General features: G+C 48.4%; 1 protein-coding gene across 1 annotated transcript in view; it reads left to right on the top strand.

The window, feature by feature from the left end:
- The first annotated feature begins 6,151 nt into the window (after positions 1 to 6,151).
- Positions 6,152 to 23,499, top strand: part of ERCC3 (ERCC excision repair 3, TFIIH core complex helicase subunit) — a 31,149-nt gene continuing 13,801 nt past the window's right edge. Inside the window, exons 1-9 of the mRNA XM_062180076.1 lie at positions 6,152 to 6,259; positions 6,550 to 6,755; positions 7,409 to 7,645; positions 9,562 to 9,611; positions 10,041 to 10,176; positions 10,361 to 10,525; positions 10,892 to 11,096; positions 13,272 to 13,586; positions 18,364 to 18,548. Coding sequence (XP_062036060.1) covers positions 6,232 to 6,259; positions 6,550 to 6,755; positions 7,409 to 7,645; positions 9,562 to 9,611; positions 10,041 to 10,176; positions 10,361 to 10,525; positions 10,892 to 11,096; positions 13,272 to 13,586; positions 18,364 to 18,548 — 1,527 coding nt within the window. The 5' untranslated portion in view covers positions 6,152 to 6,231. The remainder of the gene's footprint in view (positions 6,260 to 6,549; positions 6,756 to 7,408; positions 7,646 to 9,561; positions 9,612 to 10,040; positions 10,177 to 10,360; positions 10,526 to 10,891; positions 11,097 to 13,271; positions 13,587 to 18,363; positions 18,549 to 23,499) is intronic.

Raw genomic sequence — 23,499 nt, 5'->3', positions numbered from 1 at the left:
AAGAGACTAACCTAGAAATGCTGAGTTGGACTGAGTCTCCACTATTCAGGGGTGGGGCATGTTTGTTCTGCCAAAGGCCATTTGGATATTTATAACACCCTTCTCAGTCAATATAAGATACCAACATAGCCTGCTTTGACTGACTTATTTTAAAGATTTATTTATTTATTTGAAAGGTAGAGTTAACAGAGAAGAAGATCTTCCATCTGCTGGCTCACTCCCCAAGTCAGGAGCCTGGAGCTTCTGCCGGTCTTCCATGTGGGTGCAGAGGCCCAAGAACTCAGACCATCTGCTGCTTTCCCAGGCCATTAGGAGGGAACTGGATTGGAAGTGGAGCAGCGGGGACTCAAACTGGCACCCATAAGGTTTGCTAGTGTCGCAGGCAGCGGCTTTATCTATCACACCACAGTACCAGACCAGATTCATTGGAGTCATTCCTGTGGTTGCGTTGGCAGGGCTAGATTAAATGATATTGCAGGGCCATATACAACCTGCAAGCCTGATGTTCCCCACCCCTGAATCTACAAAGTCCTCCCCAACTTGTTCTGTTATAGCTTTGCCTGGATATCTTAATTATCAGATCAGAATTTAGCAGCGATTAAAAGCAAACACAAGATCTGTCATACCTATTGAGTATAAGGAATGATCTCTCATGTGGTATCAGAGCTAACTTTATATAGAGGGCAGCTTAATGTATGTTAGGCCTCAGAATCTGGATTGAATTCCCAGCTTCTGGTTTTGTCCCTAGGCCCAGCCCTGACCATTGTGGGCATTTGGGGCGTGAACCAGTTCATTAACTCCTGCCTCTTGGATATTAAAATTTAAAATCATCAGCTTAAATCTCATCATTGAAATGATCAGTCAAGGGTGACTGTGTTGGAACAGAATTTCTTCTCATCTGTGCAACAATGGGAAGTTACCTGCTTCCAAATTACAGTGGCAGGAAAGGCAGAGAATAGACTCCCAGAAGGGAGAAATGGGAAGGAAAAGCCATGGTCCCAAGCGAATCTGAAATCCAGCAGAGCAAATTACATTAGGCTTTAAGACTCCAGAGTAGTCCTCTCCAGCTCAGTGTTCTTGTCCTAGGGATTCACTGAGGTCCACCCCTCAGAACAGTACATCCATACCCTGAGTCTGTCCCCTTTAGGCCTCTGGTGGCACAAACAGCCCTGCTGGCCTCCACGTTGCTTTCAGGTCTGTTTTCCCTTTTCTTTCTCTCTCTCTCTCTCTCTCTTTTTTTTAACAGGCAGAGTGGACAGTGAAAGAGAGAGACAGAGAAAGGTCTTCCTTTTTCCATTGGTTCAACCCCCAATGGCCGCTATGGCCGGCGCATCGCACTGATCCGAAGCCAGGAGCCAGGTGCTTCTCCTGGTCTCCCATGCGGGTGCAGGGCCCAAGGACTTGGGCCATCCTCCACTGCACTCCTGAGCCACAGCAAAGAGTTGGCCTGGAAGAGGAGCAACTGGGACAGAATCCGGCACCCCGACCAGGACTAGAACCTGGGGTGCCGGCGCCACAGGCGGAGGATTAGCCTATTGAGCCGCGGCGCCGGCAGTTTTCCCTTTTCTTTAAGGATAAAAATGTGCTCACAGCCAAAATGCTCTGTGTCTTTCCTGGCTATAGACTCCTAGAAGTCAACAGCCTGCCTTCATTGCCTCCAATCTTCTCCCCTGGAGTGCAACCTTCTACTTGAGAAGGTTGATTGGATAGGCAGTCCACACACCTTATCTCCTACAGATGGTTGTCCAGTCATATTCTTGTGTTTTCTCCAGGGCACGCTTGCTCATGTTTTACAAAATTGATAGGCTAAGAACTGTCCAAGTCTTGCAAGTTTGGGTTCTTTTTTGCTGAACAATCTTCCTTCTCACATTTTACTTATTAAGCAGTAAGAAACCAAGCTACACTTTGAAGCTGTGCATAGAGATTCAAGAAGTATCCAAGTTCGTGGCTTAAAAGTTCTCTCTCCTACCCAGCAGAACAGTTTGGGAAAGGTCTCTACTGCTTCATAACAAGGATTGCCTTTCATCTGGCTTTCACTAACGTTTCTCATTTTCATCTGAGCTCTCACTGAAATCAACTTTTTTTTATTTATTTGAAAGTTAGAGAGAGAGATGTCTTCCATTCGCTGGTTCACTCTCCAGATGGCCGCAACGGCTATAGCTGAGCCGATCCGAAGTCAAGAGCCAGGAACTTCTTCCAGGTCTCTCACATGGGTGCAGGGGCCCAAGGACTTGGGCCATCTTCTGCTGCTTTCCCAGGCCATAGCAGAGAGCTGGATCGGAAGTGGAGCAGCCAGGGCTCAAACTGGCACTCATATGAGATGCCAGCACTTTAAACCAGAGCTTTAACCCACTACGCCACAGCGCCAGCCCCAATTGTTGTGTTTTTTTGTTTTGTTTTGTTTAACTACAGAGAAGCAGCATTGCATTTATTTTATACTTATTTTTTATTATTTATTTGAAAGGCAGAGTTACAGAGAGGCAGAGAGAGAGATAGAGGTCTTCCGTTTGCTGGTTCACTCCCCAGATGGCCACAACTGCCCAGGCTGCACCAATCCGAAGTTAGGAGCCAAGAGTCTCTCACAAGGGTCCAGGGACCCAAGGACTTGGGCCATCCTCTACTGCTTTCCCAGGCCATAGCAGAGAGCTGGATCAGAAGCAGAGCAGCCAGAACTCAAACCGGTACCCATATGTGGTGCTGGCACTGCAGGTGGTGGCTTTACCCGCCACGCCACAGCGCCAGCCCCTGGAATCAACTTCAATGTCTAAATTTCTATTAATCTCTATGGCAACCAAGGCTTTTTCCTTCATACATCTCACAATTTCAAACTACGGCCATACCTTCGGCTATTTCTAACAGCAGCACCCTACTTCCCTGTACCAAAATTATTGAGTCTCCAGAGAATCAGGACCAAAAGGTGGTGTTTCTCCCACTGATAGTGTTAGGGAGAGATTTATTTAAAGAAACTGGCTCACATAGTATGGAAGCCGACAATTCAAATAAGAACTGATGTTGGAATCTTGAGTTCAAAGGCTAGAAATTAAATTTCTACGTCGAAAGTTGTAGAAAACAACTTCTATGTTGTTACAGTCTGGAGCATTCTGCATTGTTCCCTGGGAAACCAGTCTGCCGTGTTTGGATGAAGCCTGCACACATTATTGAGGGTAATCTTTATTTAAAAGCCACCTGATGGGGGTCGGCGCTGTGGCACTGGCATCCCATATGAGCGCCAGTTCTGATCTAGGCAGCTCCTCTTTCAGTCCAGCTCTCTGCTATGGCCTGGGAAAGCAGTAGAAGATGGCCCAAGTGCTTGGGCCCCTGCACCCATGTGGGACACCTGGAGAAGCTCCTGGCTCCTGGCTTTGGATCAGCCCAGCTCCAGCTATTGCGGCCATTTGGGGAGTGAACCAGTAGATGGAAGACCTTTCTGTCTCTCCCTCTCACTGTGTGTAACTCTACCTTTCAATTAAATAGATACAAATAAAAAAAAAAAGCCAACTGATTGGGGCAAACATTGTGGCACAGAAGGTTAAACCACCACCTGTGACCCCAGCCAGTTTCAGTCTAGGCTGCTCTGCTTCTGAGTCAGCTCCCTGCTAATGTGCTTTGGCCTTGGTCCCCTACTGCCCATGCCTGTGTAGAAAACCTGGATGGAGCTCCTGTCTTTGGCCAAGCCCCACCCATTGCAGCCATTTGGAGGAGTGAACCAGCTGATGGAAGAGATCTTTCTCTATCACTCTACCTTTCAAATAAATAAATAATAAAAGATAAGTGATTGTAAATGTTGATCACATCTAAAAACTACCTTCACAGCAACATGTAGACTAGTGTTTGATCCAACAAAGGCACCATTCATAGCCTAGTTTAGTTGAAACATAACATTAACCATCACTGGGATTAAATAAATTGTAGTACTCTCACATATGTTACTGACTGAAAGAAAACCAATTACATAAGATGTGTAGCATGATCGCATTTTTTAAAGAATATTTAGAAAAAATACTGGAAGTACATATTGTGGTGGAGTGATTATATTTGTTTATTTTTTTGTTTATTATTTATTGTAATTTTTAAACTTAGGATTTGTAGATGTTTTTGCTTTGTCCAAAATCTTTGCTTAATTGTAAAAATGTTATTATCAGCCATTCTTCCTCATCACCTCCTCCACTCAAGTTAATCAGGTTTGGTAGCAAGAACTTAAAAAGCCTTGTGCTTAACCCCGTGTTTCCACTTCTCAGAATTTGCCTTAAAACAACCCAGGATGCAGTTAACGATTTATAACTCATGATATTCATAATAGAGCTATTTAAAACTGAATGGACTGGAACTATCCAATGTCCTCGCAATTAGGATTTGGCTAAGTAAAGTATGATATTGCCATACAATGGAATATTAATTATTATTTTGAAAGAGATTGTTCTTCCAACTGCTGGTTCACTCCCCAAATGCCCACAACTGCTGTGGCTGGGCCAGACTGAAGCCAGGAGCCAGGAAGTCCATGCAGGTGTTCCACATGGATGGCAGGGACCAATGTACTTGAGCCACTGACTGTTGCCTCCTCGGGTGCACATTAGTTGGAAGCAGAGGGGGGACTCTACCTCAGGAACCCCAATATGGGCTGTGGGCATGCCAAGTGTTGGCTTAACCCACTGTGCCACAAGACCCGTTCCCAATGTGGCTGTATTTGAAGACAGGTATTAGGAAGTGACAAAGGTTCGAAGAGGTCACTAGGGTGGTGTCCTTGTAGGAAGAGACACCATAGTTCCCTCTCTGTGCCACGTGGGGACACAGCAAGAAGGCAGCTGACAGCCGCAAGTGGGCCCTCACCAGGTTGGACAATATCCTACTTGGACTCTCCAGCCTCCAGAACTGTGAGAAAGTAAGTTGTTTATGCAGTCTGTGCATGAATGCCTGCACTCATATTCGGTTTTCTTCATTGTTACAGTTTCTTTGCCTAAAAATCGTGGAGTTAGCCTTTACCCCTCTCTCACTTGCCCTAGTAAGTCAGTAAGCAAATCTCATTTGCTCTACCTCCAAAATACATCCAGAATGGCGCCACCTTGTGTCACCCGTACCCTGCCACCCTGGTAGAACCAGCTGTTCCTGCACTCAACTACCATGTAAAGGCTACTCTGAGCACAGCAGCCGGTGAAGAATGATCACTGAATAGCAAATCAGATTCATTTCTTCTGCGCAAAACCTCCCAGTGGTTTCCCATCTCAAAACTATTCCCTACCATGGTCTACGTAAGTGCTTCTGGAACTTGAACATCGGAAGGACCCGATAACTGAGCCCCACCTCGTCCTCTCTGATTCCGTAAGGGCGGGGATGGGGCGAGGCACTCTGCACCGGCTTTTCTAATCTGAGTTACCCCAGTTTCCGTTTCCTGTCGACACCCCCGGGAGGGCCACGCTCTGGACGCGGGGCACCTGCTCTCTCCCAGGTCTCCCAGCCACACTGCGCCTCTACATGGTGCGATGCCCGCGCTCAGCCTATGGTCTTACACCACTTCAGAGAGGTATCCCGGCATCCTCTGGGCTCCTTTTTATTTCAACACTGTATTTATTGGTGGCCTACACTGCTTTGTCAGAATTTATGTTCCAGAAGGTCGAGGCCTTGTGTTCGCTGTCTGTTCTACCGAGCGGCTTACAGCAGTGACTGCGCGATCACACAGGCACTCAGAAAAAACTTCACTGAAGGAATAGTAGAAAGCACCGGAGAGAAGACACCCGGGGAGCCAATGTCTTAAGTGCTGGCATCCCATATGGAGGCCAGTTCGAGTCCCGGCTGCTCCACTTCCAGTCCAGCTCTCTGCTGTGGCCTGGGAAAGCAGTAGAAGATGGCCCAAGTCCTTGGGCCCCCGCACCCGCATGGGAGACCTGGAAAAAGCTCCTGGCTCCTGGCTTTGGATCCGGGCAGCTCCGGCCGTGGAAGACTCTGACTCTCTCTCTGCCTCTCCTTCTCTCTCTGTGAAACTCTTTCAAATAAATAAATCTTGTTTTTAAACAACAACAACAACAAAAAACGTCCGGGCTTTGACTAACACCAGCACCATGAAAGCTCTCGGCCGCGGCGTTCGCTCCGCCCTCCCCGCCTACTTGGTCCCCAGAGGCGGGACTTCCCATCCAGACGTCAGAAGAGCTTCCGGTATGAGCCGGAAGTTCCTCCGAGAGCAGACGACGCCGTGCGCGGGCAGCTTTCTGTACCCCAGTGTGTGTGGCAGTCGCTGCCATGGGCAAAAGAGACCGGGCGGACCGCGGTGAGACGTGGGGCGGCCGCACTCGGGCCCCGCCCCCGCCTCTGTGGCGGAGCTGCTCCAGGCTTCGCCGCCAGGCTGTTTCCCGCAGGCCCTGCCGCCCGGCAGGAGAGTTGCGTGGCTGGAGCTCAGCGCAGCTCTCTGCGAACCGGGCCGGGTGGGAAGCGGTTGTTTTTAGCGCGGAGTTGGTGGCTGGGGGGGGGGGGGGGGGAGGTGATGGCCGCGACCTGGCGCCCTGCAGTGTGGTGGAAACCCCAGGCTACTGCTGGGCTCACGCCTGTGTCTGTTTGCAGACAAGAAGAAGTCCAAGAAGCGGCACTACGAGGATGAGGAAGAAGATGACGACGACGCCCCTGGAAACGACTCTCAGGAGGCCGTACCCTCAGCGGCCGGGAAGCAGGTGGACGAGTCGGGCACCAAAGTGGACGAATACGGGGCCAAGGACTACAGGCTGCAGATGCCTCTCAAGGACGACCACGCTTCCAGGCCCCTCTGGGTGGTAAGCACGCCCTCGGCAGGGACCGGGCTCCGGAGCCTGGAACAGCCGCCGAAGCTTGGGCGTTCTCAGATCCAAAAGTAAGGTGTGGGATTCAGTCTTCCGGACAGCGCTCTCTCTACCCCCCCCCCCCCACACACCCACACACCTGCGCACAAGTGCCACCCGATCCCGCCTGCAGTTCCTCTACCTCCAGCCCCTCCATTCTCACCCACTCCCCTCTCCTTTTCCCTACCCCATGCCAGGAATTAACGTGAGCTGCGGGATAAATAGCATGTATTATGTAGCACTTTATTTTGCATGTTTTAGATCAGTTGGAAACCATGCATCTGGTTTGGCTCAACCAGAGTAGTGAGCGTTCTACCTTCAGTTGAGATCTAACTTAAAAACGGTTCCATGAGGATAGGCAATAAGGTTGCCTTTCCTTGTGCAGAATCCCGTGTGGGAAACAGCTGTGGGCTTTGGAAACCTTTTCTTCTGTTTTGCTCTCCTTCTGTGTATCTGATTTGAGTGGTAGGCCCTAAAGTTGTTTGGAGGGGGGCTTGCAGGAACGTTTCTGGTGTTAGGCGGCTTGTCCTTCTTTGATAATTATATGGGAGTCTTAAGAGTCTCTGCAACTCTGGAGTGTCCTGTCATGTGCATTTGATGTTCCTCAGGCTCCTGATGGCCACATCTTCTTGGAAGCCTTCTCTCCAGTTTACAAATATGCCCAAGACTTCCTGGTGGCTATTGCCGAGCCGGTGTGCCGGCCAACCCACGTGCATGAGTACAAGCTAACTGCCTACTCCCTGTATGCAGCTGTCAGCGTTGGGCTGCAAACCAGTGACATCACTGAGTACCTCAGGAAGCTCAGCAAGACTGGAGTCCCTGATGGAATCATGCAGTTTATTAAGGCAAGTGGGGACCGAGGCCAGCCTGCCCTGGGGATGGCGGCATAGTGTGGATAGGTGCTGCTTGTCCTCAGCCTGGGGCAGCCACGGAAGTGTGCCAATCAGATCCCCTGTGGGGAGCGCAGCTGCTGCTTCCCTGGGTCCTGCATTGTGTTGTGGCTGAGGCTGTGTTTTCCCCCAAGCTGCTCTCATCCGCGGGAACTAACAGCATGGGTACCGGTTCAGACTCCTTCTGGCCAGGATTATTTGGGAACACAGCCTAGAGTGGGGTGGTGCTGTGCACCGGGTTGTGGTCTCCCAAAGTTAGCATGTTGAAACCCTAACCCCCAGTGTGGGTTGGCATGAGAAAGTAATTAAGACTAAATGAGGTCCTAAGGATGGGGCCTTGATCCAGTGGGATGCTTGTCCTTATGAGCACAGACACTGCAAGAGCTCTCCTTCTCTCTCCATGTCATGTGAATTCACAGCAAGAAGACAGCTCCCTACAGAGAGGACCTTTACCACGAACCACATTGGCTGGTACCTTGGTCATAGGCTTCCAGCCTCCAGAACACTGAGAAAATAGATGTTGAAGCCATTCAGTGTGTGGTTTTTGGTTTTGTCAACCCGAGCTGACTAATGCAGGGGCTAAACTCCATCTAAGACTTAATGCTTGCATGAGGCCAGTGGTCAGTGAGCTCCCTTGGGGGAACATCAAAAAGACCTGCAGATATTGCAGTAGAGCGGGTTCTGTGTGCACAGTGGTTGGTGAAGGACTAGTGCCATTCCGAAGGTACAGATGATGACTTTGTTGCCTTTGGCTGATCTAAAGGGAAGGTGAATCAGATCCCAAATCAAATGGCAGAAGAGGGCCCCAGACTGCCATGGCCTCCGGCCCCAGAGTAGCTGCCAGGAGCCCTGAAGAGAGTTCTGTCTTACGATGGGCAAGGCCGCCCAGGGAGAGGGGCTTATATCTCACTGGAATGAGTCAGCTTCGCACCATGACTGCACCCACTCGTGCCTGGGAGCTGTTTGTAGAGATACGTGTGTTGGTACAATGCAGTGGTAGTTGGGGGGAAGGGGCAACAGCCAAGGGTTTGAGTGGGGAGATTTTCATGGCCACCATAACACCTCTGCGGCTTTCTTCATAGAGCTTGTCTGTATTCTCTGCCATCAAGAAGCTTACGTTTTAGTTGGGGAAATAATATGGGCAAGGAGGCCAGATTTATGTTGATTTATGCAACAATTACTGTGTGCCTGCTCCATGCCAGCTGTGTACTGGGAGCTGTGGTAATTACTGGTGTGGCAAGATGAGCTCTGGATAAGGGTGACAACTTTGGACATGGTGAAGAAAGAGAAGATAAAAAGAGGGGCCGGTGCTGTGTAAAGCTGCCACCTGCAGTGCCAACATCCCAGATGGGCACCGGTTCTAGTCCCGGCTGCTCCACTTCCGATTCAGCTCTCTGCTATGGCCTAGGAAAGCAGTGGAGGATGGCCTAAGTGCTTGGGCTCCTGCACCAGCTCTGGGGACCGGGAGGAAGCTCCTGGCTCCTGGCTTCAGATTGGCACAGCTCCGGCTGTTGTAGCCATCTGAGGAGTGAACCAGCAGATGGAAAACCTCTCTCTCTCTGTGACTCTGCCTTCTCAAATAAATAAATCTTTTTTTAAAAAAAGAGAGAGAAGATAAAAGAGAGATTTTAAGCTATTTTAGAAATTAAGGAATGTATGTCAGAATTAGGCAAGAACAGTTTGCTCTCCAAAAGCAGAAGCTAATGGGGAAAGCTCGATTTAGACAGATCTGGCTCCTTTGGGATTGCACATTGGTTTTTCCTGAGGTAAATGCACTCTTCACTTGGGCAGTGGACACGCCCAGTGGTGACCATGTTCTGAGTGAGCTGCTTGTTGCTGACTTGATTGTTTGGTGTTATGTCTGCTTGCAGCTGTGTACGGTTAGCTATGGGAAGGTCAAGCTGGTCCTGAAGCATAACAGGTAAGAGACTCTGTGACAGCCCCGTCCCGGGCACTTCACCCTCTGCACAGTGCGGGGAAGGGCTGTGGGAAGGAGCCAACCTCTTCTCTGCACCAGTACCTCACTGCCCTGAAGCACAGATAAGAGGAGCAGGACAAGTGTCCCCAAATGGCAGTTTATTCACTGATCACTGTATTCCCCACAGCAGCAGAGCTGGGGCTCAGTCCCCTGCTCGCTTGACTTCAGAATAGGGCTTTGCCCATAGTCCCCGTAAGTTATGTCATGGCCAGCAGCTCAGAGCTCAGAATAGGCAGAGGGTTGGGGGGAGTGAGGGAGTGGGGCAAGTTCTTAAGAAGCTGCTATTTCCAGACCATCTGGTCAGATGAACCGTAGAATCTTCTAGAAGTGGTGTGCCAGTCAGTGGACCCTTCCTCCCGCCCCTGCTTGTAGGTACTTTGTTGAAAGCTCACACCCCGATGTCATCCAGCATCTTCTTCAGGACCCAGTGATCCGGGAATGCCGCCTGAGGAACTCTGAGGGGGAGGCCACAGAGCTCATCACAGAGACTTTCACGAGCAAATCTGCTGTATGTAGGCTCCTGGGTCACCTGGGGTGGCCGGGCACTTAGGATTCCAGCTCGCAGTTATCTGTAATCCGCCACCTGGAACCTAACAGCCCTACAGTTTTCTACCCCCTGCAACTTCAACTCTTGCTTGATAGCGGCAGGGTTAAAGGTTGTGTGCGGAGCACGACCTGCCTCTCTCTTCCAGATCTCTAAGACTGTTGAAGGTGGCGGCGGGCCCTCCACCTCCCGGGCGACAGATCCACAGGGTAAATCTGACATCCCTACGGACCTGTTTGATTTCTATGAGCAAATGGACAAGGATGAGGAAGAGGAGGAAGAGACACAGACAGTGTCCTTTGAAGTCAAACAGGTTAGTGAGTGTGTCCCACCAGCCCTTTGAGCAAGCTGGGCTCCAAAGCCCAGCCCTGTGTTGACTCCAGCTCTAGTCGGTGTGAGCTGCTGAAGTGTCTGGGGTCCACAGCATCTTTCCTCCCAGTGGAGGCCCTTCCTGAGGAGATGTGAGAAATCGTGCTGAGGGTCAGTTTGGTCTGGCCAGTTACATTTCATTTTGCCAGTGTAGTTTTGGGTTGTTTTTCTGTGCCTTAAGATCTGAAATTGTAGAAGTCTAAATAAAATGCTGGCTTTGAACATTGGGCCCCTAGCATATGTGGTGTTTTGAGCACCTACCCTCAGCTAACAAGCTTATAATGAAACCACCTTCGCGCCTCCTCTCCAGGAAATGATTGAGGAGCTCCAGAAGCGTTGCATCCACCTGGAGTACCCTCTGTTGGCCGAATACGACTTCCGGAATGATTCTGTCAACCCTGATATCAACATTGATCTGAAACCCACAGCTGTCCTCAGACCCTACCAGGAGAAGAGCTTGCGGAAGATGTTTGGCAATGGGCGTGCGCGTTCTGGGGTCATTGTTCTTCCTTGCGGTAAGTGGTCAGGTTGCTCTCTCTGAATCTGCTGGTTGCCTCCTGCTCTCCCTTTTGTGCTTTTCCCTAAGTTGCAGCAGCTTTCCAAGGAATGGCCAAGGTGAAGTCTTAATTCATGACTTGGCAAATATTTATCCAGTGTTAGCTGCGTGGGTGGTCCTGACCAGTGTGCTGAGACGTAGTCAGGGATTAAACAGCAGTCCCGACCTCATGGAGCTCATTCCGCCAGGGAAGGGACAGGCAGTAAACAGACCAGCTAAGCAACACAGCACATCCTGAGTGGTGATAGAGGTGGTAAAGGAAACTCAAGTCATGTGAGGGCTGCGATGGTGATGCTGGTGAGGTGCTGTTGACCATAGATAGTGGGGTTAGGTTCTCATTCCTGGAAATTAGTCTTGTGAGCTGTGAATTTGGAAACTCCCCAGCACAGAAGCCTTGCTTCTTCCTAGATGGCGTATGACAGTGCCAAGAAAATGCGGTGGCAGCTCGCTTGCCTCCCGTCCAATCTCACTGGTCACAGGTTGAGTATCCCTCATCTGAAATGCTTAGGTAAAGTGTTTTGGATACCAGATTGTTTTGCTTATTCACAATGAGGTATCTTGGGGATGGGACCTGAGTCTAAACATGAAATGACTTCTGTTTCATAATTACCTTGTACACACAGCCTGAAGGTAACTGATGCAGCATTTTAGTGCACCTGTGCTTTGAGTGTGACCAGCACATGAGGTCAGTGTAGGATTTTTCACATGTGGTGTTGTCAGTGCGCAAAAAGTGCCAGCTTTTGGAGCACTGTGGATTTTAGATTTTCAGATGAGGGAAGTAATATGAGGTCTCCACCTAGGTTTTTGGCCAGAGGCCATGATAGACTCCAGGTTTTTTGTTTTTTGTTTTGTTTTTTTAAAGTTTATTTATTTATAAGGCAGAGCAAAATTGGAGGGGGAAAGGGAACATGTAGAGAGAGCCTCTCTCCACTAGTTTATTCCCCAGATGCCCTCAGCAGCCGGAGCTGAGCCAGGCTGAAGCTAGGAGTTAGGAACTCCAACCAGGTCTTCCGCGTGGGTGGCAGATATCCAAATACTTGAGCTATCATCGTCTACTTCCCAGGATGCACGTTAGCAGGAAGCTGGATTGGAGACAGAGGTGGGACTTGATTCCAAGCACTCTGGTATAGGATGTGGACAACATCGCAAGTGGCAGCTTAACCTGCTGTGCCACAGGTCACCCCTGGGATCTTTTTTTTTTTTTAAATTAACGTTCCATGGGTTATTTTGATGGTAAAGGAGAGTCACTGTTGAAAAGAATAGCTTGGTTTTTACCTTGATCTTCAGATGGTGGTCGGTTGTATGCTTAGAAGCTCCTGGAATTTCCTCCTCTGTCTTCGCCAGTACCGTCAAGTTCTTGGCCTTACCCACTGTGTGATGATACCAGTTGTCTTATTTTTTTTTTTTTAGATTTTTATTTATTTATTTGAGAGGTAGAGTTAACAGACACAGAGAGGGAGAGACAGAAAGGTTTTCCATCTGCTGGTTTGCTCACTAAATGGTTGCAACGGCCAGAGCTGAGCTGATCTGAAGCCAGGAGCCAGGAGCTTCCTCCAAGTCCCCCTGGCAGGTGCAGGGGCCCAAACATTTGGGCCATGTTCCACTGCTTTCCCATGCCATTAGCAGAGAGCTGGATCAGAAGAGGAGCAGCTGGGACACAAACCGGTGCCCATATGGGATGCTGGTGCCACAGGTAGAGTCTTAGCCTACTACGCCACAGCGCTGGCCCCCATACCAGTTGTCTTTTACTGGGTCCCTCCTTAGCAGGCCGTGTGCTGTGCACCTGTGCCTAGGAGCACCACTGTGCTCTACCCATGGGCAAGGCACTCCGTACTTCAGTTTTTCCATCTTTGAAATGGTGGTAATGGGAGTATCTCCTCTCACTGGTTTGTTTTGAGACCTCAGCATTTAAACGGGATGCAGGTAAAGTACATCTGATTCTCACTTGTGTGTGAATTGGACATGTCTCCTCTATGAAGCAGGAGACTGAGGCTGGGGCAGGAGTGCCCCAAAGTTGTCCTCACAGAGTCAGCTGGCAGGCACAGCAAGAAGTTTGCTGGGAGTCCTGTGTTCCTGCTGAGTCATTCTGCCTGTCCCTGTCCTTTGTTTCAGCCTGGCCCTGGGTTTCTTGTAGGTGCTGGGAAGTCCCTGGTTGGCGTGACAGCTGCGTGCACCGTCAGAAAACGCTGTCTGGTGCTGGGGAACTCAGCTGTGTCTGTGGAACAGTGGAAAGCCCAGTTCAAGATGTGGTCCACCATCGATGACAGCCAGATTTGCCGCTTCACCTCTGATGCCAAGGATAAGCCCATAGGCTGCTCCGTTGCCATTAGCACTTACTCCATGCTGGGCCACACCACCAAAAGGTCCTGGGAGGCTGAGCGTGTCATGGAGTGGCTCAAAACCCAGGAGTGGGGCCTCATGATCCTGGATGAGGTGCACACAATACCAGGTACGCAAGTGAAGCCAGGTTGTCCCTTCATTGAACAGATAAAAAACAGATAAAAAATTTCCAGTTGCTGGCCTGGGGGAGGGACTGCTCTGTAGTCCACCCAGCTGGCTACAAGACTTGCTTTATAAAGTGTTTAAATAATTCTTAAGAATAGTTAGGGTCAAGGTTGGGGTGGATGGTGAGTACATTACGTTTACAGCTTCCTTAAGCATTGGCCCACACTAGTCATTTAGAAGGTGGCTTTTTTTTCTTCCATTTTTCTTACTATTGCAGTTCACCACACCCTTAGCCCTATGAAAATGGCCAGGAGCACTGAAAAGCCCTTGCAGTAGCGTGGCTGTGTTATATGAAAGCTGAAGTATTGGTCCTCAGGGAATATGTAATAGAAACCCTACTTCTCTAAGTATTGCAGGCAAACCTTTTTCTTTTTAACGTTTTTATTTTAAGAGCAGAGAGACAGATACAGATCTTCCATCTGATGTTCACTCCCCAAATGCCTACAGCAACCCAGGCTGGGACAGGCTGACGCCAGGAGCCAAGAACTTAACCCAGGTCTCCCGCATTAGTGGCAGGGACCCAAGTAACTGAGCCATCACCACTGCTTTCCAGGGTACACATTATCAAGAAGTTGGAAGCAGAGCAAGGCTGCAAACTAAGCACTCCAGTAGAGGATACAGACATCCTAAGTAGTGACTTACTGCACTGAACTCCCACTCTAAGGCAGACTCATTTTAAAAATTTTATTATTTTTAAAAGCTTTATGTATTCATTTGTTTATTTGAAAGACAGAGTGACACAGAGAGATCTCCCAAATACTAGTTTGCTCCCTCTGTGTCCCCAAGAACCAGGACTGGACCAGGCCAAAGCCGGGAGCCAGGAACTCTCATCTGGGACTTCCACCTGGGTGGCAGGAACCCAGCTACTTGGGCCATCATGTGCTGCCTCCCAGGCACATTAATAGGAAGCTGTGTCAGAAGCAGAGGCAGGACTTGATCCTAGGTAATCCAGTATGGGATATGTGTGTCCCAAGTGATGGCTTAACCAACCATGTCACAATGCCCACCCCAAAACATTTTTTTTTTTAAGATTTATTTATTTGAAAGAGTTATACACAGAGAGAAGAAGAGGCAGAGAGAGAGAGAGAGAGATTTTCCATTTGCTGGTTCACCCCCCAATTGGCTGCAACAGCTGGAGCTGTGCTGATCTGAAGGCACTGGCCTTTGCAGATTGTGAACAGAGCTGCCATAAGCATTATAAACAGGTTTTTGTATAAAACTGTCTCCACTGATCTAAGATAGTTATCCAGGAATGGCACTGGTAGGCCACTGGCAATTTAATACAAACTGCCATAAACCATTTTCCAGAGTGACTGAGCACAACACAGTCCCTCCAACAACATGACAGTTTCATTTGCTCTGTAACCTCCCCCATCATTTGCATTGTCAATACTTTCTTTTTCTTTTTCTTTTTCTTTTCTTTTTTTTTTTTTTTTTTTTTTTGACAGAGTGGATAGTGAGAGAGAGAGAGACAGAGAGAAAGGTCTTCCTTTTTACCGTTGGTTCACCCTCCAGTGGCCGCTGTGGCCGGCACATCGCGCTGATCCGAAGCCAGGAGCCAGGTGCTTCTCCTGGTCTCCCATGCAGGTGCAGGGCCCAAGCACTTGGGCCATCCTCCACTGCCTTCCCAGGCCATAGCAGAGAGCTGGCCTGGAAGACGGGGCAACCGGGATAGAATCCGGCGCCCCAACCGGGACTAGAACCCAGTGTGCCAGCGCCGCAAGGCGGAGGATTAGCCTATTGAGCCACGGCGCCGGCCTCTTTTTTTTTTTAATATAAATTTCCATATGGTTTATTGTTCCTTGTACATAAGAAACAGTAATATACAACTTACACTGCTTTACAATGTAAAATGGATAAAAATGTGTACAAAAAGCACATTTCTAGAAAAGGTATTGGCAAATGGTAAAAATTGGGGGGGGGTAAAAAGCGAAAAACAAATTAAAAAAAAAGAAAAACCAACAATTCTTCAATTCAGTGTGCAAACATTATATAAAAATAGAAATACTAACTCTACAGGCAGTATTTCCTGATAAATTATTTAAATAGCATATCTACACAATCTGAGATATCTATTCCAATGGCAATGAGAAAATAATTTATAAAAATAAACCAATGGTATACAAGATGATAGAATGCATTGTCAGTACTTTCTAATCTAAAAGATTTACTGGGGATCTCGTGGTGGGTTTAGCTGGCACTTCCCTGATGATGAAAGATGTTGTACACCTTTTCAACTTGCTTACCTGGCAGCTTAATATCCCCTTTGGTGAAATGTCCATTTCTTTTGCTCCTTTCCTAATGTTCTGGCCAGTACCTGAATCTCTTAACAGGTAACTCAAATCAACATGTCTAAAGCCTAACTCCTGAGCGGCCCCTTCCAACTCTACTCCTTCTAAAGCTGTTCCTGTCTCAGTTAACACCCGTGCCATCCTTCCTCTGCTCAAGCCAAAAGCCTTTTAGCATCACTGTGGATCTCTCTCTGATCCCATGTCTGACTCACCGGCTAAAACTTTCCAACCACCCCGTCAGGCCACCTTCATCCTCTTGTCTTTTTCGCTGGGTCAGTTGTCTTACTGGATTCTACAATCCTGTGCTTCTCGCTGCTTTCACGGTGCTTTCTTCCACCCACACTGGACACAGTGGCCAGCCTCATCTGCTCACGTGGAAGCCAGCTCTGCTCCATCTCTTGGATGGCTCCCAGCCTCTCAGTGCATATCCTTGTCATGGCCTACAAGGCTTCACAAGATCTGCCTAGAGAACTCTATCCTACCCATGCTGATTGCTCTCCCCATGCTCTCCTCTGGCCATTTGGTCACCTTGTGTCTGAACACACCAAGGACTCCCACCACAGAGCCTGTGCCTTGCTGCTTCCTCCTCAAAGACCCTAACTCCTACCTGGCCAGCTATGAACATCTCCAGGTATCTTCAGATATCCACAGGTGCTTAAAGAGCTCCAACCACACAGAAGCAGATGCTGGGGCCATTTTGACAAATTTTGAATGCTCTACGTGAACATACTTCAGATTTCCAGTGCCTGTCCTCAGCTTTCTGCCCGAGGGTGTATTTAGCATGTGTCTGCATGCTTGTCTCCTGTTCACTTTATCACTTTATCTTTGGTTGGGTAGAGGACTGTAAAGCGCTGCAGGCTTTGCAAGCCCAAGGCCAGGCTGTGCTCACCCAGAGAGCAAGTGTTGACTGAGGGATTGACTGCTGGGATATGAGTGCAAGTTTCCCGACTACTCAGCAGCTACCAAGTTGGGTTAGATAGAATGACACATCTTTGAAATTCTTCTCAAAAGATGAAGATAGCTGTGTTACTTTACAAATCTTTTCAAGGAAGCCCTGTGGGCCATCTAATTAGTAAGAAATCCGTATAAAATATTTGCATATGTTAAGTGCTTCTCTCTTGCTAGGCCCTGTGCCAGTGTCTTTGTTTAACAGGTATTTATTGCTAGCTCCAGGCCCTGTGCTTGGCATTGAATCGAAATTGGAGAGACAGTCCAGCAGTCACACTAATGAATGTCAAGTGACAGCCGTGACAGTGTTAAGTGACACAAGCCACACACAAAAGTACATACTCTGACTCCATTCCTGTGAAGGTCAGAGGAGACAGACTCCTCTCTGATGATGGAAGTCACACCCGTGGTTTCCTCCTCATGACAGCAGGGGCTGGGGGATTTGGGGGTACAGACACACACCCTCTTCTTCCACTGCTGTGTGCCCACGTAAAAATGTCGAGCCGTCTGCCACACAGTGTGTGTGTTTGAGAGAGAGAGAGAGGGAGACTGACAGTCTCTTTGGCATCAACCATGGTGCTGGTTGTTTGTCTTATGTGTGTCATCTGTGTGTGCATGTGGTATGTGTGCAAACCACGTTGTTACTATTCTGTTTCACAGCTGTAAAGACTAGACGTGTAGTTGGGTTAGACAGTCCTCGGTCATCGCTTTGCTCTTAGGTTTTTGGTTTGTGTTTTGGTGTATTCCAGTCTCTTTTTTTCTTCACGTTGTTATGGCGGTTTATTTTTTAAGTATCACTAGCCCGACTTTTATTATATTTTAAGATAATCACGTCTCAGACATGTTAACCTTGCTTCAGGGTATTGGGGCACATAGGAACCCATACATTGAGCCTTTTAAATGAGTGTCTCATACCTGATTTTATAAATCAGAAAGAGTTGTAACATTGAAAAGAAAGGAAGCTGTTGGTTGACCAGAGGGAATCTACTTGATAAGATGTGGCGAGGGGTTTCCTGAGAGAGGCAGAGCAGTCAGAGCTGGGGGTTTTGGGGTTGCCTTGGGCTTTGTTTTCTGCCTGGTTTCTGGGAAGATGTTGGGAGCTAGGCAGAGCTGACCTCTTTGGTTCCTCTCTCCCCACCAGATCCCCAGCTGACTGCCCCAGAGGCTGGGTACAAGTTTCAGGCTAAACATCTCCTTGCTTAGTTTAGAGTTAATGATGTAAGTGTTGTAGCTGACTCTGGGTTGCCTCTATGCTTTTCCCCGTAACTCAGCTCTGGAGAAAGGGAGAGCACATTTCTGCTTCTGATTCTCCTCTTCGCCCCTCTTTTGGGCAAATGGTAAAAGAAATGGGAAGGCGTCTGACTTAATCATTCCTGTCTCGAGTCAGGTGCCTTTGGCCTGGCATTTGGGGGTTAGCCAGGTCAAAGGGAAGTATGTGTGTGCTGCTCCGGAGTCTTAGAGCGTGCTCCGTTGTTCCCCCAGCCAAGATGTTCCGCCGGGTGCTCACCATCGTGCAGGCCCACTGCAAGCTGGGCTTGACCGCAACCCTCGTCCGGGAAGATGACAAGATTGTCGACTTAAATTTTCTGATCGGGCCTAAGCTCTATGAAGCCAACTGGATGGAGCTGGAGAACAACGGCTACATCGCCAAAGTCCAGTGTGCTGAGGTAGCTGGGCCTGGTGGGTGGGCATCTGGCTCACGCTCTCTGACAGGCAAGCAGAGGTGATCAGGTTGGGACCAGTTAAACTGCACCTTGTGCAGTATCTTCCTCTCAGTCACCTGGGGCGGGGGGGGGTGGGGGGTGGGTGGGTGGGAGTTGTTCTACTTCACGAATGAGTGGAACAGGATTCCTTGTCCTGGTCACACAGCTTGTACATGGAAAAGTCAGAATACAGACCCAGGCTGCTTAGCTGCTGGGTCCATGCACTTCCTCCTCCTTTGTGTGAGTGAGCTCCTGGTGGGGTTGTCCCTGTCTCTCACCCTCTGGGATCTCTGGGAGGTCCCATATGTGTGCCACCCAGTGTCAGAGCCTGTTGATTTCAGCACTCTTGGTAATCTGTGGCCTTGACCATTTTGTAGAGAATACCTGCATATGTGTATGTTAAAAATGTGTGTTCAAAGGGAAGTCGTCTGAGAAGGAGCAACTAAATCATTTTTTTTTAAGATTTATTTATCCAAAAGACAGCCACAGAGAGACAGGGAGAGACAGAGTGAGAGAAAAGCCTTCTAAATCCTGGTTCACTCCCCAAATGGCCTACGTCTGGTGCTGAGCCAATCTGAAGCCAGGACACAGGAGCTTCTTCAAGGACTCCTACATGGGTACAGGGCCCAAGGACTTGGGGTCCCCTTCTGCTTTCCCAGGCCATAAACAGAGCTGGATGGGAAGTAGAGCAGCCGGGACTCAAACCTGTGCCCATATGAGATGCTGGCACTGCAGGTAGCGGCTTTACCCACTACACCACAGCACCAGCCCCCAAAAAGAATTCTCTAGCACCTTAAAATGACTGTCATTCAGTGGCTGGAGTGGTCCCTGTCCTGAAAGGGTAGAAAGGGGCCTCTTGGATAAAGGTGAGAGTGAGGAAGCTGTGCAGAGAGACTCCCTTTGGTGACAGAGGCCCACACCCCTCAGTCATGCTGTAGCATCATCGGCCACTGTGAAAAACTGTTGCCGGAAACTTGAGGTGTCTGTTCCTCTCCAGTTGTGTCTCCTCTTTGCCTGTCTGGGTAATCACTATCATGGAACTTAATCTCTTGCTTTCCTTTATTAGTTTATTTGTTACATATATTTCCTTGAATATATGTTTGCCTGCTTAAGATTATTTTTCCTGTTAATGGAATCAGGTTATATGTGTTTTTCTGTGACTTGCCTTTTCTCATTGTTTTTACTTTTTGCATAATACATTTTCTGTTTTTTGTTTTTTTTTTGTTTTTTTTTTTTAAAGATTTATCTATTTTTACTTGAAAGAGTTACACAGAGAAAGGAAAGGCAGAGAGGAGAGAGAGAGGTCGTCCATTCGCTGATTCACTCCCAATTGGCCACAACAGCCAGAGCTGCGCCAATCCGAAGCAGGAGCCAGGAGCTTCTTCCGGGTCTCCCACACAGTGCAGGGGCCCAAGGACTTGGGCCATCTTCTACTGCTCTCCCAGGCCATAGCAGAGAGCTGGATCGGAAGTGGAGCAGCTTTGACTCGAACTGGCACCCATATGGGATACCGGCACTGCAGGCAGCGGCTTTACCCGCTACACCACAGCGCCAGCCCCACATTATTTCTTTGCATATAGCTCTAGCTCATTCCTTTGAATATCTGTGTGGTATTCCATTATATAGATATACTACAGTTTGTTCTGTATTGGAATACTACCCAGCAATAGAAGTAAAATCTTTTCTAATGTTGACATTTGAATTGCTCCTTCTTTCCCTCCCCCATTTTTGGTTTTATTTGAGAGGCAGATAGAGCTCCCAGCTACTGGTTCATTTCCTAAATGCCAGGAGCCAGAAATTAAATCCAAGTTTCTGTGGGTGGTAAGAACCCAATCACTTGAACCCTCATGGCTGCCTCCTTCCAGGGTCTGCGTTATCAGGATGCTCGAGGTACTCTGTGGGGCATGGGTGTCTTAACCACTTGGCCAACTGCCCATCCTTAAGGGTTTGTTTTAGATTTTTTAACATTTTTGTTGTGATATTATTTGTAAATAATATGGTGTGTACACCATAAAATTCACTTTTGAGTATAAAATTTGTGATTTTAGTAAATTTCAGAGTATTTTCCCATAAAAGTATTTCCCCATAAAAGGCCATCATGCCTGTTTGCATCTGATTTGTTTTCTGTCTCTATAAATTAGAGTTTAGTTTTTTGCTATTATGACAGTGTTACTGAATATATTTTTTTAAAGATTTATTTTATTTATTTGAAAGGCAGAGTTACAGAGAGGCAGAGGCAGAGAGAGAGGTCTTCCATCTGCTGCTTCACTCCCCAGATGACTGTAATGGCCAGAGCTGCGCCGATCTGAAGCCAGGAGCGTCCTCTGGATCTCCAACACGGGTGCAGGGGCCCAAGGACTTGGGCCATCTTCCATTGCCTTTCCAGGCTATAGCAGAGAGCCAGATTGGAAGTGGAGCTGTCAGGACCCAAACTGGCACCCATATGGGATGCTGGCACTGCAGGTGGTAGCTTTACCCGCTACGCCACAGTGCTAGCCCCTCTGTACATATTTTTCTACCATTTCCAGTGCCCTTGATTAAGACTTTCTCTCTCCTTTTTAATATTTATTTATTTGAATGGTAGAGTGACAGAGAGGTCTTCCATCTGCTAGTTCTGTCCCTAAGTGGCCACAGGAGCCAGCGCTGAGCCAGACCAGACCAGGCCAAAACCATGAGCCTGAAACTCCATCCAAGTCTCTCACATGTGTAGCAAGGACCCAAGTACTTGGGCCATCATCTGCTGCCTTCTGTGCTTGTCAGCAGGAAATTGGATCAGAAGCTGAGCAGCCAGGACTGGAAGCAGCACTCTGATATGAGACGTCGACATTGCAAGCAGTGGCTTAACTCACTGCGCCACAACCCACAACTCTAGCCCTAGGAGTTTTTGTAAAGCAGTATTCTTCACACTGCACTGTGACCCCCCATAATAGGATGAGTTATGGCCAGTAGAGAATAGATTTACAGAATAGTGATTAAGGGTGTATATTGTTTGGTAAAACTCTGTGTGTGTGTGTATGTGTTGTGTGATGTACAGTGGCCCAAGTGTGAAAGCCACTATCTGGCAGACACATGAGAGTACTTTGGGACGTGCTGGGGTGCCTAGGATTGCTCCATGTTTCCTCTGACCCTTCATGTTGGATTTTTTTTTTTTTTTTTTTTGGACAGGCAGAGTTAGACAGTGAGAGAGAGAGACAGAGAGAAAGGTCTTCCTTTCCATTGGTTCACCCCCGAAATGGCCGCTGCGGCTGGCATGCTGCGCCGATCCGAAGCCAGGAGCCAGTGATTCCTCCTGGTCTCCCATGCAAGTGCAGGGCCCAAGCACTTGGGCCATCCTCCACTGCACTCCCGGGCCACAGCAGAGAGCTAGACTGGAAGAGGGGCAATCAGGACAGAATCTGGCACCCCAACTGGACTAGAACCTGGGGTGCCGGTGCCGCAGGCGGAGGATTAGCCAAGTGCGCCAGGTGATTTTTTATTTCCCTTTAAGTTTTTGCTGACCTGATTGGGTGTGCAGTGGCATCCCTTTGTGGTTTGAATTGTGTTATCCTATCTTTATCAGTGACATATGTTTACAGGTTTGCGGTTCATATTCTGTGAAATGTATGAATATAAAGATGTTACTATGTAAAAAGCTTTGACCATAAAGAACTGGGAATTCTCATGGGGTCTCACAATAGGATGTGACCCAGAGAGGCAGAAACTTAACATCACACCACCAATGGCTTTGAGCTCACGGCGGTGCTTGGCATGTAGTAGTGGCCAATAATTGCACAGTGGTGGCCACATGAATAGACATGGTCTGTGGTGATCACAGACGAGTGGCTCAGATCACAGCCACAAGCTCAGAGCCTGGCAGCGGAGGTTCTGTGGCCTGTGCCAGAGCGCCGCTCCTGGAGGGCCCTTTTTGGTCTGCACAGCCTTGAGTGCTTTAAAGCTCATTGGCGCTTGAGTACATTTGTACACACCTCCTTCAGCTTATCAGCACGGAGGAGCTCTCTGGAGCAGGACTCTGTTTTTTGTTTTTTTTTTTTTTAAGCATATTTTAAGTTTTAATGTAAAGGTTTAAGATTCACAATATGAAAATTTAAAATCTATTCAAACCCCTCTGTGACAGGAGTCTCCTGTCACCATTTCCCAAGCCTGCCCTCCCCCTCCCATCCATTGTTCCCTCGATGATTCCCCTCCCACCAGCAGCAGTCTCCCCCTGTACAGGCGGATGTTTTATCTGGATGTCCAAGTTGTCCCACACTTGACCTGCAGGACCCCTCCCCCTCTGGCTCCTGTGTCCATTTGATGTGTCCCCATCTTTCTTTGAGCACATACATCCTCGCCTTGCAGCACAGCGAGATTCTAGTCTCATTGGGTACCTTCCTTCCCCTGGGCCTGGACTCAGCATTTCCCCAAGCAGCCCTGGCTCCTTTAAGTAGATGACAGAATTTAGAATTTAAAAACATTGATTATTTTAAAAGTTGCTGGTTTATTAGCATGAAGAATTTTCACAGTAACTGAAGAGTCTACTCCAGTAGGTTTTTGCCAGCACCGACATTGGCCTTTGCAGTCCTGAGTGTTTGCACCCTGTTCTTGTGCTCCTGTCAGTGTTTTCTTGAGGTTTTTTTCTCATACAGGCCACGTCTTGCAAGTCTATGTTTGGGTTCATTTTTCTTGCATAATCCAAGGGTTCTTAAATCATGCCAAAACCAGTGCCACCACCAAAATGTGTTCTGGATCCAGATAGAAAGGTGATATTGGTGTAGTCTGGTACCTTTTGGCTGGTTTTTCTCAAATTGCTATCTTTGGCACAGCTGCCTTCCCAGAGTGAAGGACATTGGTGGCTATTTCCTCTACAGTCATTGTTGCTCCTGGACTGCCTAGGCCAGGCAGTTACTGTGTGGGTCGTGATGCTGGCGGGTCCCCC

The sequence above is a fragment of the Lepus europaeus genome, chromosome 1 (assembly GCF_033115175.1).
Source record: "Lepus europaeus isolate LE1 chromosome 1, mLepTim1.pri, whole genome shotgun sequence".
NCBI lineage: Eukaryota > Metazoa > Chordata > Mammalia > Lagomorpha > Leporidae > Lepus > Lepus europaeus.
Note: the sequence above shows the minus strand (reverse complement) of the source record. Positions and strands in the feature narration are given on the sequence as shown.